The sequence below is a fragment of the Pipistrellus hanaki genome, assembly GCF_964339955.1.
Source record: "Pipistrellus hanaki genome assembly, chromosome: 1".
NCBI lineage: Eukaryota > Metazoa > Chordata > Mammalia > Chiroptera > Vespertilionidae > Pipistrellus > Pipistrellus hanaki.
The window spans coordinates 8,050,514-8,067,925 of record NC_140503.1 but is presented as its reverse complement, the minus strand read 5'-3'; the positions used below and the strand labels follow the sequence as shown (position 1 = coordinate 8,067,925).

Below are 17,412 nucleotides of genomic sequence, written 5' to 3'. Positions count from 1 at the left end.
TATAGTACAAGTCTCTAATTTTGTTTTTCTTAGATCATCTTGGCTATTTTAGGTCTTTTACATTTCCATATATATATTTAGCTTTCATTTCTGCAAAAATAATCCTTCTGGAATTTTGATCTGGGTTGTATTAAACCTATAGTTCCATTTGGAAAGAATTGACATTGCAAAATATTAGTTCTCCAATTCATGAACATGATGCATTATTTAGGTCTTTAAAACTTTCCCCTGTAGTTTTCAGTATAGAATTCTTGCATTTATTTTAAAAATTAATTCCTAGGTATTTGATACTTTTTATGATGTAAATGTCATTATTTTAACATTTAATTTCCGATGGTTCATTGACAGTATAAAGAAATTTAATTGATTTTTGTATATTGATTTTTTTATCCTGAAACTTTGTTAAATTTACTTGTTAGTTTTGTAGCTTATTTGTAAGTTTCTTAAAGTTTTCTGTATACAAGATTTTGCTCTCTTGAAAATAAAAATAATTAAAACATTTTCTTCTTTATTCCTAATTTATATGCTTGCCTGCTGCCTCCTACCTTCCCTTTCTCCCCTTCTTCTTTCCTTCCTCTCTTTCTTTTTATCATTACACTGGCTCATATTTCCGGTTCAGTGTTGAATAAAAGTGCTGAGAGTGAATACCTTCCCCCACACCCCCTTAATTTCTGGGGAGGAAGCATTAAGGCTTTCACCGTTAAATACAATGGTAGTTGTAGGTTTTTCACAGATGCTTTTTTCTAAAATCAGATTGAGGAAGTCCCTGTCTCATCTTAGTTTGCTGAGAGTTTTTATCATGAGTGAATATTAATTTTGGTTAAATGCATTTTCTCCTGTTTTGTTAAAATATATTTTGAGATGATCATATAATTTCCATTCTGTTAATATGGTAAATTACATTGATTTGACTTGCATTGTTAAACCAACCTTACATTCCTGAGATACAATCTTCATTTTCAGCTGTATTATACTGCCAGACTTAATTTGCTAATTTTTTGTTGTGTTCTTGATTCTATATTTAGGAGGGATATTACTGTAATACTTTCTTTTTCTTTTTTTATTGTTTAAAGTATTACAAATAGTAGTACACATGTCTCCTCCCCCCCAACTGACCTCCTCCCAACCTCCCTTTTTTCTCCCCTCCTTGGGGCCCCCGCACATGCCCTCACCCCCTCCCAGTGTCTTGTGTCCATTGGTTATGCTTATATGCATGCATCCAAGTCCTTCGGTTGATCTCTTACTTCCCCCTGCCCCCTAGATCTCCTCTGCCTTCCCGCTGTCATTTGACAGCCTTACTGTAATGCTTTCATCTGGTTTTGTTTACAGAGTAATTCTGACCTCATAAAACGAGTTTGGAAGTGTTTCCTCCTCTTCTATTTTTGGAAAGAGTTTATGTATGATTTGTATTTTTTCTCTTAAATAGTTAATAGAATTTACGGGTAAATCCATCTAGATCTGAGGTTTTCTTTGTGGGAAGATTTTACATTGCTGAATTCAATTTAATAGTTATGGGGCATTTACTTTTTTTTTTTTAATTGAGTCAGAGTTTATAAATTTGTAATCTGTGATTTTTGAGGAATGTGGTCATTTTCATCTAGCTTATCAAATTTATTGGCATATCTGTAGGATCTGCAGTGATGTCCTAACTTTCATTTCTGATATTTATAATTTGTTTCTTTTCTATGTTTTTATTTATTAGGCGTGGTAGAGGAATTATCAATTTTATTGAACTTGCCAAAGAACCAATGTTTGGTTTTATGATATTCTCTATTGGTTTTCCATTTTCCATTTCATTGATTTATGCCTTTATCTTTATTTTCTTTTTTTCTGATAACACTGAGTTTAGTTTTTTCTATTTTGTTATGGTAGAAATCTAAATAATTTATTTTGAAGCTTTTGTATTTTCTAATAAAATAATTTAAAGCTATAAATTTCCCCTTAAATGTTGCTTTACTTGCATTTCACAAATTTGATATGCTGTCATTTTATTGTATTTTAGCACAGAATATTTTCTAATATTCCTTGTGATTTCTTCTTTGATTTATGGATTATTTAGATGTGTATTTTTCAGAAATATAAATATTTAGTGACTTTCCAGGTATGTTTTTGTTATTTCTAGTTTAATTTCATTGTGGTCAGGAATGATACTCTATGTATTGCTACATATACATTTTTAAGGCTTATTTTATGGGTCAAATATTGTTTTTGTTAGTAAACTTTGCAAATAATGTATATTCTGCAGTGGCTGAGTGGAGAATTCTATCATTATTAATTAGGTTAAATTGTTAATGTTGTTTAAGCTTTCTATTTTTACTGATTTCCAGTCTGCTTGTTTTATGAATTACTAAGAGAAGATTGGTGAAATTTATAACATGAATTATGGACTTATTTGTGTCAGTTTTGCTTCATATAATTTAAAACTCTACTATTAACTGTACATGGTATTTATGATTATTATGTCATCTTGATGAATTGACCATATCATCATTGTGAAATGTTCTTCTTTATTACTGGTAATAATCTTTGTCCTGGAGTCTACTTGTTTGATATTTATATAGACACTCCAGTTTTCTTATGATTAGCATTTGCTAATGTATGCTAATCATATATAATGGCACTAATTTTTCTATCTGCTTACTTTTAATATATCTATCATATTTTAAGTATTGCTCACAGGCAGCAAATATTTGAGTCATGCTTTTTGAAAAAACTTAAAATCTATTTGATGACCTCTGCCTTTAGACCATTTACATGTAATATAATTATTGTTTAGGCCATTTACATTTAATGTAACTACAGATACAGTTGGACTTAAGCCTGGCATCTTGTACTTGTTTTCTACTTGTCCCATCTATCCTGTTTCTTTTCTTTTTAATATCTTGCCTTCTTTTGGATTATTTTTAGTATTTCATTTTATCTCTGTATTGAATTACTAGGTATACATCCATTTAAAAATTGCTTTAATGTTTATAATATATACCTTTAATTTAACAGTCTCCATTAAAAGAATATTATACTAGCTTACATGTAATGTTAGAACCCTGTACACTTTCATTTCCCCCTTTTCATCCTTTTTGTTCTTGTTATTAAATATTTTAATTCTTTCTCTATATATTATTGGTCTTACAATACATGGCTATTATTTTTGTTTTAAACAATCAATCATCTTTTGAAAACATGTTAATCTGATTAGAAAATCTTTTATTCATTATATTTACTAAGTTCCAGAACTCTTTTTGCCTTTATGAAAGTCCTAGCTTTCCTTCAGCCTCAAGAACTTTCTTTAATATTTCTTATAGTGGAGCTTAGATGGCAATAAATTCTCTAGTGTTTGTCTTCAAATAGTCTTTATTTCATACTCAATTTTGAAGGATATTTTCACTGGGTATAAAATTCTAGGTTGACAGTTTTTTTCTTTCAGCCTATTAAAGATGTCGTTCCATTGTCTTCTGGCTTGCATTGTTTCTGACGAGAAATCAACGATCATTCTTATCTTTGTTCCCCTGTAAGTAATGTGTCTTTTTTTCCTGGCTGCTTTTAAGATTTTCTCTCTATCATTGGTTTTATCAGTTTGATTTTAATGAGTTTTGGTGTGATTTTCTTTGCTTTTATTTTACCTAAGATTCATTGAGCTTCTTGGATCTGTGGGTTTATAGATTTATCAAACTTGCAAAATTTTAGCCATTTTTTCTTTAAAAAAGAATCACCACTCCCTGCCCCTGTTGCACCATTTTGGCTTTTAAACACACTTGCTTACTCTGCATGATATTTTCCCACAGCTCACTGAAGCTCTCTTTATTTTTTTCCTACTATTTCAGTTTGGGTAGTTTTTGTTGTTATGTCTCCTAATTCACAGATCTTTTCTTCTACATTGTCTAAGCTGCCATTATTCCCACTTAGTTAATTTTTCATTTTTGGTATTATATTTTTAATTTTTAGAAATTTAATTTGGTTCTTTTGTCATCTTTAATATCTGGCCTAATTGTGTTCACATTTTTCTTTAAATATGCTTACAATAGCTGTCTTAAAGTCATTGTTTGCTAAAACTACCTCATTTCTGTAATTTCTGGGTTTGTTTCTAATGCCCAGTTTTTCTCCCAATTATGGGTTACATTTTCCTTCCTTTTCAAATATTAATTTTTGATTGGATGCTGGACTTCAAGAATACCACATTATGAAGTGTCTGGATTTTGTTGTCTTCCATTATAGTGTGTTAAAGTTTCTTTTGATAGTCAAGTTACTGGTGGATTAGCTTAACCCTTCCAAGGCTTGTTCTTAATGCTTTGTTAGGGTAAGTCTGGGGTAGCTTTTTTCACTAATGTTAGTTCAGCTCTTCTACTATGACATGACTTTCTAAAGTCTCCATTGAATATTCCAGGTTTTTACTGAATTCCCTCCACTCTGGCTGGTTGGAACTTGAATATTTCCCAACCCTATATTAGATATACTAATTATTAGGTTATAAATCCCTCATAATTGTCCTCTATTAAGCCTAATTAAGTTTGTATTATACATGTTCAGCTTAATATAAAGCCAAACCCCCGTAAAGGACTCCTACTCAGATTTCTGGAGCTTGTACTTTGCTCAGCTCTTTCTTCTTTGGTACTCTACCTAGCAAATTTAAGTCACCTTGCCTTTCTAAATGCCAGCTTTTGTCCCCTCAACTCAATAAAACCAACCTACTGTGCTTATATTTCCTCTTCTAGGGCAAGGTCTGAAAATTGCTTTCAGGAAGAAAGCCAGGGTGGCTGTAGGAGTCATTTCATTGTTTCTCTTCTCTCAAGGATCATTGTCCCGTACTACATGTAGTCTGATTTCTGAACATAGTTGTTTCATATATATTTTCCATTTTTTTAGTTGTTTATGGTAGGAGAGCACGTCTAATACCAGTTACTCTGTCATAGTAGGAAGCAGAACCCTTGTCTGCCATGTTTTTATGCTATATTTTTTATTCTATTTTCAAATGAAGGGAGATCTATCTTTATTATATTTGCCTTATGGTAAAGTATATGTCACAATAGGTTGTAATGTTTTCCCAATTACAACTGCTGGTGCTCTATCTTCAGAGATTTTTTGATTCAGTAGATCTAACATGGGGTCTAGGCATCATATTTTTGAAGGCTTGACAGATGATTTTTGAAACACAACCAAAGCTAAGAATCACTATTCTAGTAAACTTAAATATAGTGTGACTTTGGTGAACTTAAATTAAAAATTCTACTATCTCCTCTTAATTCAGTAAAAATGGAATAAAAAATTATAGGAATAGGATCTCCTGCATATCCTCACCATCCACATGTAAAGCATTATTCTCTGGCAGAACAGGAATCTTTATAACCTTTATCAAGTTCTATAGCTGTTGCAAAGTCTGATGGTTCAGAGATGGTTTCATCTTTGATTAAGGGTGACTTCCTAAAAGCTCAGTTTTGAGAAGTATTCTGAGGCCATTTCTGGACTCAGCAGGACAGAATGCTCTTATGTATTAGTGATATCTGCTATGAATTTGGGTTTAGATAAATGAGGCTACATGTCCTATGTATTTGGAACTTCTATACTGATTAAAGGCATTCTTTTTTTTTTTTTTTTTTAAGGTTTATTTAATTACACAAGAAAACTTATTGCTATACTCTGTATTCATCTTGACTTTCCCACATGTAGGAATCAAATCTTATAGTTATAGAATGCCTATATTCAAATAATTTCTTCATCTATTTTTTACTATTACTCATTTCCTCTTTCTCATTCTCTAAAAATATAAGCAGTATAATACTGTTATAAGACTAGGGGTTTTGATCTTTACTTACTTTTTTGTCTTCTTTGTATATTTTTTAAGGTCAATTGCCTGTTGATTGTATTTTCTTAAATTGCAAATTAGACACAAAATGTTATGCTTAGTCTAACAATATTTGAATATTGAAAATAGAATATTTGAAGTTAAAATACTTCTAGATAGAAAATTTTATAAAATGTTTAGAACATAGTAAATATTTTTGAATTATAATTTGATATGTAACTAAGTAACAATGTCCTCTCACCTGCAAATTCTTCTATATTAGGCCAAACATGATCCTATAAGATTATAATATGGCAATTTAGAAAAATGTCCTACTTTCAACTTATAATTCTCTTACCTTTGTAATGTTAGCTAAGTGCTTTGGGCTACAGAATCATCTGGATGATGATAATTACTTGGTTCTTATCCTTATTCTCTGTTATACTGTGTTAAGGAGTTGGGTATTAGCAAACTAGCAGAGACTTAATTTGTGGGTCACATGTGTGAGAGAGCTGCATTTCTAGCAGAGACTTAATTTGTGGGTCACATGTGTGAGAGAGCTGCATTTCATTCGGGCAAGAAAGTGATCTTTCCAGTCTCCCAATTTGATGGGGTGGGGAGGCAAATGGAATGGTGGAAGCTGCTTTATCATTCATTTCACTTGCTATCAATTTGAAACACTGCCTTGTGCCAAAAATCTAGGGTGTTTAGCATAGTATATACTATAGTGAAGAGAGCAGAGTGTCAAGAACCAAATTCTAGTCCTAGCTAGACTAGGCTAGTTCTCATTTAGTTGTTTACTAATTCCGTGATCATAGCAAGTTACTTAACCATTTTAACTTTAACTTACTCATATATTTAATGAGGTTAATGATCTGCTGTATCTATCCCACAGAGTTGTTGGGAGGATCCAGTGAAATCAAAGAGAACTTAGCAATGGTATATCATTGTGAGGTAATATTTGATGTTGTGTATGCCACCTTATATTAGATTGTCTCCTCCCATAGGAAAATGGATGATGGAGTTGTGATATCTTTGCTCAATTTAAAAAATTTTCATATATTTAAAATTCATTTTAGGAAGGCTTCTGAGGATGAATCTATTTCGGTAAAAGAAAACTAATGAAGTATCTGCTGTGTTGTTTTTTTACTAGGGCACAAATCATTTCAATGAGAAGTATTCATCAGTTATGCTTTGCTTTACAGCTTGGAATCCCATCCACTGTCAGCACATTGAATGCCACAACGCAATTAATAAACCAGCAGTGAAGGTACTGTTTCATGAGACCTGGTCTCACATTGTATTGCCAGTGGTCAAATGGTCAGCAAGTTGTTGAATGAAATGCTAATTTATATGTTACTCGTTGAATTCAGCTTAATTCTTCACAGTGTGAGAGCTACTTGGGTCCCATAATTGAAATTAGTTTTTATATCTGTCCTTCTTTCTGCCTGACACAATGCCCTCTTTGGGCTTGCTCAGATGTCAACAGGAAGGAGGTACTTTCTGTCCGATCCCCCCCCCCCCCCCCCCCAGTTATTTTCCTTCTAGTTTTATGTCATCCTGCATTCACAGGAGTCCTCTCACTTCCTGATGATTCTGGCCTTCCACTTACAGAATTCATCACAAATCAGGTTTCCTCCCTCTCTTAACGCAGAGAGCCCAGTCTACTCCTCTGGCCTGGCCCTGCTTTTCTCACAGGCGGTTCCCTGTAGCCAGTCCTCCAGGAGAGGCCAAGACATCCTACTTTCTGTCATTTTAAAAAATTGAGATGGCATTCATGCAACATAAAATTGATGGTTTTAAAGTGAAAATTCAGTAGCATTTAGCACTTGCATAATGTTGTGTAACCACCACCTCTTCTTTTTCCAAAACATTTTTTTTTATCATCCTCCAAATGTTACTTTCTGAAAATATAAAAAAATCTTTTATATTTTCACTTTATGCTTCCCAGAAAGGTAACATTCTTGTTAGTTGACATGTATTTTCATGACAACAGGTCTGCGTGGTATTGTGCTTTCTTTGCAATGTGAGCACTTCCCGCATGCACAGGGATATGACCTTAGGACACGTAGATCAAGGGTATCCAGTTTCCAGATGCAAATGGAATAATGTTAAATGAAAAAGAAATTATAAAGTTGTATAGGGTGATGCCAATTTAGTTTTAAAATTGTATATCTGTATATTTATATTCATAGAAAAACCACCAGTCATGCTCATCGGAACATCAGTTACTATGATTGCATTGAGATGGAGGGTTATTGAAGTAGTTAAGTTTTCTTCTTTCCTTTTCTCCATTTCCCCAAATCTCTACATTGGTAATATATTTATGAGCAGAGAACAATATTTTTGATGCAAGATCAGATATGAACATATTAATATGTGTGTAAACAGATTTGTTCAGAGTAGATCAGAATTGACATTATTAGTCCCAGATCAGATGGATTGTGTTAATGAATACATCAAACACATTAGAGGTCTTCTAGCTAATCTCCATTGAGTTCTAACTTCCTAGGAGTTTTCCTTCCTAGGAGTGGAGTGAACAAAAACCAGTACCTGACAGAGGTATCTGTGACTCATTAGAAATGAAAGTAAAGGTGAAGAAGAAGTCTACCTGGGTGCCTGGGGAAGACTCAGGGAAACTTGATTTGTCCTCACAAAAAGCCCAATATTTCCATAATAGTCAGCTATACCCCAAGGCAGCAATGATTTGCCAAATAGAAAAGTAACATTTATTTTTATTGAAATAGATTGCACAGAAACTAAAATACGTTTGGGGCAAAAGCCAACTGTTGGGATAGGAATTCCAATGAAAATATGTTGGAGTTTACAGTTCATTTTATCACATTCTGCTTCTAGTTTTACTATTTGAAAATCACTTTATGAAATAGTTAGATAATCCTCTGACATAGGAGTCAGCAAACCAGCCAGATCTTTGTAAATAAAGTTCTATTTATTTGCTTTATATCATCTACTTTCATGCTACAATAGTAGGGTTGAGTAGTTAATTTTTTTAAAGTATATTTTTTATTGATTTCAAAGAGGAAAGGAGAAGGAGAGAAAGCTAGAAACATCAGTGATGAAAGAAAATCATTGATCAGCTGCCTCCTGAAAGCCCCACACTGGGGATTGGGCCCGCAATCTGGGCATGTGCCCTGACTGGGAATCTAACCATGACCTTCTGGTTCGTAGGTTGATGCTCAGCCACTGAGCCATGCCGGCTGGGTTTGAGTAGTTAGTTATGACAGAGAACACATGGCACACAAAGCCAGAAATATTTATTCTCTGACCATTTACAGAACGTTGGCCAATCCCTGATTTTGAACATATCAAAAAGTAATTATCAAAGGAAGAATGAAACTTACCTAAGAAAAAATTTCATACTGGGTCTTTAGCATCAGGAAATATATAATTTACAGATTTAGATGGTATAATTATTTGAATTTAAGAATAATAACGCTGTTTCCACAATCATTGAAACACCTCAGGGTTTTAACTTTAAATGACAGGCTATTTGGCTTATAAATTTGGTGCACTCCCTTCCCCCCTTCAAATCAGTAAAAACAACCAAAGAAAAGGCAGAAGGATGTTCCAAAGAATTTGTGGCATATTACTACATAATCGGCTATAGCATGGATCGATTATTTCTTGAAGGGCAGGAACAGAATTCAAAATGACTTTGGTAAGTCATAGAAACTTAAACTGATGTAAAGTACAAAATTCAACTAGTAATCTAAATGTTTCGTTCACTAGATTTAAAATATCCAGATATTTAAAAATATCCTAATGATCAAGTGTAAAATGAACGCTTTTCATCTCTGTGCTTAGGCTAATGAAAACTCAGCCATAAATAATCCAAAACTGAACAGGGCACAGCAGGGTTAAACAAATGACAGGTTCCATGTGAAGAAAAAAACCACACACCTGGCAATGAACCACTGGATGATTAATGTAGAACTTAGATTCCAGTGTGTGAGAAGTGAATCATTCATTGTTAGATTCAAAGCTAAATTTTATGAATGAGGCTTCTGCTAGCTTTTTTGGTAACAGTTATGATTTTCAATCTCAATATATTTTTCTTCTCTTGAAGAGAGACACTTTGTTACCACTTTTGAGAAGGGAATACTGTATGAGTAATATAGAGGCAATTTCAGCAGCCATTGAACAAGATCCTTTTTTATCTTTGTGGAAGGAGGTTAGATTTCTTGAACTATTTGTTACCAGAATTGCAAATAACAAGCGAAATGAAAAACCAGAGTAGCCACATTTAAATCAACCATGTGGACTCATGGGCCAGTGCAGGAAAAATGGTTACAGGTTTGAATGGGTTCTGCTAAACATATTTATTCCGCTTTGCTTTTGAAAACCTGTCAGTATGGGAACATTTGTGCTCATGATATCAGGAATGTGATAAACAGGACAGGAGAGTTCATTCTGTCTTTTTGTGTGTTTCAGATGTGCATAGACCCTTCTCTGTCAGTAGCTTTGGGTGACAAACCACCCCCGTTGTATCTCTGTGAAGAATGCAGCCAGAGGATAGCGGGGTAGGTATAAAGGAAGGAGGACAACAATATGAAAAAATAATCACTCGGACTTAAATTGGTTACATTATCTACATTTCCCACTATCCTCTCTGGTTTTTGAAGATTACTTTGTCAGATATTTAATATGGAGCACACTTCCATTTGAAAGATTTTTAGCTTTGCAGAGTTCCACTGGTTCTGTGTGACAGAAGGAAGTGGTTCCATTTACCGAAGCAGCGGCCTGGTTGAAAAGGCCACAGAGGAAAAAAAAAAGTGGTTTTCAAACATGATGGATAATCCACGTGGGTTCTCTTTGCTGGTTAGCTTCACAGAATCACACTCCGCTTTGTGCAAATCATGATGTGTTTTGGTTGGCTTAATTAGCATCTGGAAAGTATCATTTAAAGAACTGAATATGATGAAATGCCTATAATTTATAATTTAGCTGGAATGCATTAGACATTGAAAAAGTTTATTATGATAATGCTCTTAATTACACTTCATTTCTATTAAAAGCCTCTTAGCAATAGTGCGTGGTTTATAAACATTCATGTGGAAGGGAAACATCACTAAGAAGCTAAAAAATGAATTTTGTTTTTCTTCATAGGGACCACAGTGAATGGTTGATTGATGTTCTTCTGCCTCAAGGTATGGTTTACTTTGGAAAGAATGAATCATGAGGAATCATGACTAATGGCATGGTTGATTTGTCTCCTTTTGTACCATTTTATTTAACAGACAGTAACCAAAGTATTATATTCTATTAATATTCATTGATATGAAGCATTGTATCTATTTCTTGCTTGTAATATGCCTACACATTTAATAATGAGGGGAGAGGTATCATTTCTACCTAAATTAAGGGGAGATTTTGGAATTAGAATTCTGTATGATTCAAGCCCTGCTGGATTATGTTTTAAGAGGTTTTATGTATATATAATGGTGTTACCAATGATATGTTTACCAGGTCAGAATGGGAATAAGGGAAGAACATGAAATAATTGGACTTCCTCCTGCCACTACCATTAACTGTGTTTTTAGGGAAAATCACTTAATCATTCTGATACTTAGTCTCTTCATCAGCAAAATGGGGATAAAGTATATCTGACCCATCTCAACGAAGAGACGAGATTGTAATGCTTGTAGTTTGTTAGGGTTCTGAAAGCTAAGCCCAGTAAGTTGACAGATCAGATAGATAAGGCAGTATTTTTCTACCCATGGGAGGCAGGTGTTCCAGCTACCTAATTGGAGACAGTGACCAGGTAAAGTACTCGAAAGCAAAGGAAAGATGAAAGGTGGAAAAAGCTGGGAGCATACTGAGTACAGAGAGGCGCACACGGGTAACTCGATAAATGGCTTTTGAGGAAGATAATGAACGAATAGGGAAGACCGCATTTAAAAAATAATTCCTTCTGGGGACTGAGCTCACAACCTGGGCATGTGTCCTGACCTGGGATCAAACCAGTGACCTCTTGGTGCATGGGTCGACTCCCAATCACTGAGCCACGCTGGTGGGGCAATGATAACTTTTTATTATTTAACTAGACCGATTAAGATAAACTCTAGGTAGCAAACTGTTAAATAGCCATTAATTACACAAAACTGGTATTAAAAACTGAGTTGTAAATTTCAATCAATTGGCATTCACTAATTCATAATTTCCAGACAAAGTTTAGGAGACATTTATCTTTGATCTTTTTAAAATATATGTATTTATTTTATTGATTTTTTTACAGAGAGGAAGGGAGAGGGACAGAGAGTTAGAAACATCGGTGAGAGAGAAACATTGATCAGCTGCCTCCTGCACCCTCCTGCAACCAAGGTACATGGCCTTGCCGAAATCGAACTTGGGACCTTGCAGTCCGCAGGCTGATGCTTTATCCACTGAGCCAAACCTGTTAGGGCTATCTTTGATCTTTTTAATAATTGGAACATAGACTATACTGTAAATAATAATTCAGTCCATTGTTTGAACACTTACTCTTTCAAGAGAAATGCTAACACTCTCGGAAGAGCTATTTTCAAGTACTCTCAAACATCAATTTTCAGGGAAATAATTTGTATGCCCGCTCATAAGAGTTCTCAGTTATTCATTAAAGACAATTCTAAAGTAGACAGTAGTTTGGAAGCCTTACTCCATCTGGTCAATCCGTGGGTTTGAAAATTGCTTTCTCTTAAATAAGCATGCAGCTGATTTTACACTAGGACAGGCCTGGTATAAATGGCTAGTTCAACTCTAAGTAATTGAAATAGTAAGATTTTTCTGTATAGAAACTCCTTCCCAAGGTAAAGCTCTCAAAGTATCACATCAACTCAGTGTCATAGTATAATGGAACAGCAGTAAAGAGGGATCCATAGACATATTGGTTGATCTACGTCCCCCATTGATAGCCTGGGTGATACTGAAGAAGTCATGCAACCATAGTGGCTCTCAATTTTGTTTTCTGTCAAATCAGGAGGTGAGGAGAAAGTTATCTGAATTCCAGGTCATGTCTGAGAAGGTTGAATTACTTTTAAGAATAGGTGAAGTATTTGCAGCATTCAGGTGTTTTTTATGATATTAAAAACTAGTGGCCCAGTGCAGGAAATTCGTGCATGGGGCTGAGTGTCTTTCAGCTCAGCCTGCACCCTCTCCAATCTGGGACCCCTCAAGGGATGTCCGACTGCCCATTTAGGCCCGATCCTTCCTGGATTGGGCCTAAATGGGCAGTTGGACATCCCTCTCACAATCCAGGACTGCTGGTTCCCAACTGCTTGCCTGCTTGCCCCTAACCATTTCTGCCTGACAGCCTGATCACTCCCTAACCACTCCCCTGACAGCCTGATTGATGCCTAACTGCTCCCCTGCCAGCCTGATTACCCCTAAGTGCCCTCCTCTGTAGGCCTGGGTCCCCCCCCTAACTGCCCTCCCCTGCAGGCTTAATCGTCCCAAACTGCCCTCCCTTGCACGCCTGGTGCCTCCCAACTGCCCTTCTCTGTTGGCCTGATCACCCACAACTGCCCTCCCTTGCAAACCTGGTCCCTCCCAACTGCTCTCCCTGCTGGCCATCTTGTGTCCATATGGGGGCAGCCATCTTTGACCACATGGAGGCAGCTATCTTGTGTGTTGGAGTGATGGTCAATTTGCATATTATGCTTTTATTAGATAGGATAAATAGGTGATAATTCATGAGACAAGGAAGAAGCTATTTTGTCTAAGTCTAGAGGTTGTATTACAAAACTTGTTTTTACTCCTCTTCATGGCTGCCCTTGTTGAAAATGGGCTCTTTCTTTGTTGATGTTTTGTGTACTTTCCCCTTACAGCTGAAATATCTGCTATATGTCAGAAGAAGGTAAGAGCAAACCATCTGTGTGGTGGGGCATGAGTTTCTGTGTTTGTATGTAAATTCATTCATTGACATCTGCCTCATTTCTGCACCATGGTTTCCCAGTATGTACATGTCGCTGTATTTGTGAAAGGGGAAAGAAATAATTTGGCATGCAAGATTGTTACACCCGAATGGTCTCTATTTCCATTTCTGCTTTTGCTCACCCATCTTCTGCACAAATATTTCTGATAAATTGCCTGAAATAAAAGCTATGCATTTCTTTGGAATAGAATTCTAATGACAAAAGGTTTGAATGACAGTATAATCTGTGCAACCACCTTTGGTTAATGATGTAGCTTATATGCTAAGCATCTTTATTGCTTTGAAGTGGGGTGGAAACAGGCTAATATATGTGTTAAACTTACTCAGACTCACTATATATGGAAAATATTCACTTATATGTAAATGAAATGTTATCTCTAGTTAAAGATTCCACCTTCAAATTTCACTAGCTGCCTTTCATGACAGTTACCCACCCATCTTTTTACTTGTGGAAAGTACAAGAGAAGGTAGTATGGTGTCCCACATAGAACTTTGTATTAGTTGTTGAGATACTTGGGTTCTGGCCAGCTCTATTTCCACCTCCCATGTACAGGTCATTTAAACTTTTTAGGTGTAAGTCATGAATGAGTACCGTTGGAGGACTGTTTCAGTTATCTCTTGCCATATGGCTTATGACAATAAACATTTATTTGATCACAGTTCTTTGGATTGGCAATTTGGCTATGCTTAGCTAAGCTTCTTTTGATAAACTCTGAGAGGCTCGCTCATGCATTTCTATTCGTTGGTGAGTGGGCTGGGGGTTAGCTGGTCCCAGATGACCTCATTCTCCCATCTAGGGCTTCCGCTGGGATGGTTGGAATGATAGGGATGACTGGGTGTCTAGCCTTCCCTCTTCCCATCAGGTGTCTCATCTCCCAGGAGGCTAGGCTGGATCTGTGCATGTGGCAGCAGGGTGCTGAGAGAATGAGAGAGGAGGTTGAAAGGCCTTTTGAGACCGAAGCTCAGAAGTCACGCAGCATCACTTCTGCTTCATTCGGCCGTCAAAGGAAGTCCCAAGGCCAGCACCATTTCACAGAGTAGGGGAATAAACTCCCTTTTATAAAGCAGCAAGAATCCTGTGGTCATATTTAACCCTCTGGACATTACATTCTTACATTCTCTCCAAATGCAAAATATTCTCAGCACCTTACAAATCGTGCAAGAATTTTATCCATTTATGACTTCAGCGGGAAAGTGCATTATCTTGTGATCTGCATCGGTCTGGTCACTGATGAAACTCTTGGGGTGCAAATTCTCTCCCTCTTTTAAAAAAAAAATATTTTATTGATTTTTTACAGAGAGGAAGAGAAAGGGATAGAGTTAGAAACATCAGTGAGAGAGAATCATTGATCAGCTGCCTCTTGTACACCCCCTACTGGGGTTGTGCCCACAACCAAGGTACATGCCCTTGACCGGAATTGAACCCAGGACCTTTCAGTCCCCAGGTCGACGCTCTATCCGTTGAGCCAAACCGGTTTCGGCTGCAAATTCTCTTGATCCAGTGACCTGTGAACTAAAAAGGCAAATTACGTCTGGTCTGTACACGCTCAACACACAGTGGTGAGACAGAGAAACGATAGCAACGACAGACTTCTGTTCAAGATGAGGAAGAGGAAGCAGGGAGCAGGCCCTGGTCTGTAGCAGCTCCAGCCAGGCCCACTTCAGTTCTGTCTCTGGGGATAATGAATGTGCCCGTGGAATCTGGTTTTGCTTTCTGGGAATAGTTCTCAGATCCATTGTTGTATTCCTGGCACCTTGCTGCACTCTCTGAGACCTCTCTCCTTTTCCATACAAAAAGGCCCTGGTGGCAGCTGAGCCACTCTCTCAGGCTGCTTCCTGTGTGTAGCAGTTGGGGAGGAGGGGTGTCTCACAGACCTATTTTCATGTGGAGCTGGGTCTGTCCCATGGAGTCTAAGTTGATGGTGCTTTTTTGCTAGTGTGACTTTGTGGATTTTCAGTAAGTCTTATTGGGGTTCTGTGCCTCCAAAGCCATCTATGTAATTATTTTTGAGACAGTTCTTTCTATACTTTGGGCATTTCAGTTTGTCCTTAAAATTATTAGAAGCCCTGTTGTAGCTGAGCGGTTCAACTGAACATCACCTTATATCTTTCTGAGATTAAAAAAAAATATTTTAAAAATATATTTTATTGATTTTTTACAGAGAGGGAGATAGAGAGTTAGAAACATCTATGAGATAGAATCATCAATCAGCTGCCTCTTGCATGCCCCCTACTGGGGATGTGCCTGCAACCAAGGTACATGCCCTTGATCAGAATCGAACCTGGGACCCTTCAGTCCTCAGGCTGACGCTCTATCCACTGAGCCAAACCGGTTTTGGCTCTTTCTGAGACTTTAACAAAGGATCATACAGTCATTCAGCAAGCTTTTTAAATTTAATCCTCATCCAAGGATATATTTTTCCATTGATTTTTTTTTTTTTTTTTTTTTTTTAAGAGAGAGTGAAAGTGGGAGAGGAGAAGAGAAACATCAATGTGAGATAGACACATCGATGGGTTGCCTCCTGTATGTGCCAGGTCCAAGGTAGGGGATAGAGCCTGGAACTGAGGTACCTGCCCTTGATCAGGAATCAAACCCATGACCCTGTGGTCCATGGGCTGATGCTCTAACCACTGAGCAAAAGCAATCAGCACCATTTAGCAAACTTTTCATTCGATTTTTATCCTTATTCTTACTTTGAGAATCTTTTAGAAGCTGGAGAGACTAGGTTGAAAAATAGCTTTATTTTGTAAATCAGCATGTTCCAACTCTGGCAGTATATATCTAATATATTTGACACCCACAGCAGACAATTTTTTTTAACACTCTCCTCCTTTACATGCTAAAATTATTTTTATAACATTTTTAGTAATAAGCTTCAAATTAGCACATTTTTATTACTTATTCTTTAACTAGAGGCTCGGTGCATGGGATTTGTGCACTGGTGAGGGCGTGGCCTATGGGGATCCGACTGCTGTCGGAGCTTCACTTATGCCAGTCAGCTGAGCAGCTGCAGCAGGAGCAGCCGCTCATTCTGGTTGGCTGATTGGCGCTCCCACTGTGGGAGCGCACTGACCACCAGGGGGCAGCTCCTGCGTTGAGCATCTGTCCTTTGGTGGTCAGTGTGTGTCATAGCGACTGGTTGACCAGTCGTTCTGGTCTTTCTGCTGTTCGGTCGCTGGGCTTTTATTATATAGGATAAACATTTTATTTTATATCAACATTATTTTGAGACCTTCCATTAAGTTCAAAATAGTTTAGAATTGTTTAAGCTTGCTTTGGGCACAGTTTGTACTTTTGGTATTACATGTTTCTACACTTGAATAGTAGTTTGAAATAAGCATCAAGATTGTCAAGATAAAAGATAGACCTTGAATTATTTCAATTCTGCTGTTCTGTGAGACCACCTAGAGTTATTTATTTATGTTTAAAACTTAAAGCAGTGAATGAAACATAATGGCTGTAGAGAGCATTCGAACACCATGCCCAATGGAATCCAAATCAAAGGGAAATCTCTCTAGTGTATTGTTGAAATGAATGCATATAGCTGACTCCGCGTGGGTTGAGCATCATCTGTGGCTTGTAATATATTTTTAAACCTAGTAGGAACCACAGCAATTGTTTAGAACTTTGACAAACCAAACATTATTTGGGGGCAGAGTATTTTATTGCTGCTTTTACTTGGAATTGATGGCACATGGTGATAAA

The 17,412-nt window shown here is 36.5% G+C and overlaps 1 protein-coding gene across 13 annotated transcripts in view; it reads left to right on the top strand.

Annotated features, from left to right (window-relative positions):
• UNC79 (unc-79 homolog, NALCN channel complex subunit) overlaps window positions 1-17,412 on the top strand; it is a 205,130-nt gene that overhangs the window by 70,092 nt on the left and 117,626 nt on the right. For 12 of the 13 annotated variants that reach the window (XM_084873274.1, XM_084873273.1, XM_084873267.1 and 9 more), the window contains 4 exons: window positions 6,982-7,046; window positions 10,229-10,317; window positions 10,904-10,944; window positions 13,600-13,628. In XM_084873274.1, coding sequence (XP_084729400.1) covers window positions 6,982-7,046; window positions 10,229-10,317; window positions 10,904-10,944; window positions 13,600-13,628 — 224 coding nt within the window. Of the gene's footprint in view, window positions 1-3,424; window positions 3,509-6,981; window positions 7,047-10,228; window positions 10,318-10,903; window positions 10,945-13,599; window positions 13,629-17,412 lie in introns of all 13 variants that reach the window. The other variant, XM_084873265.1, reaches the window with a different exon arrangement.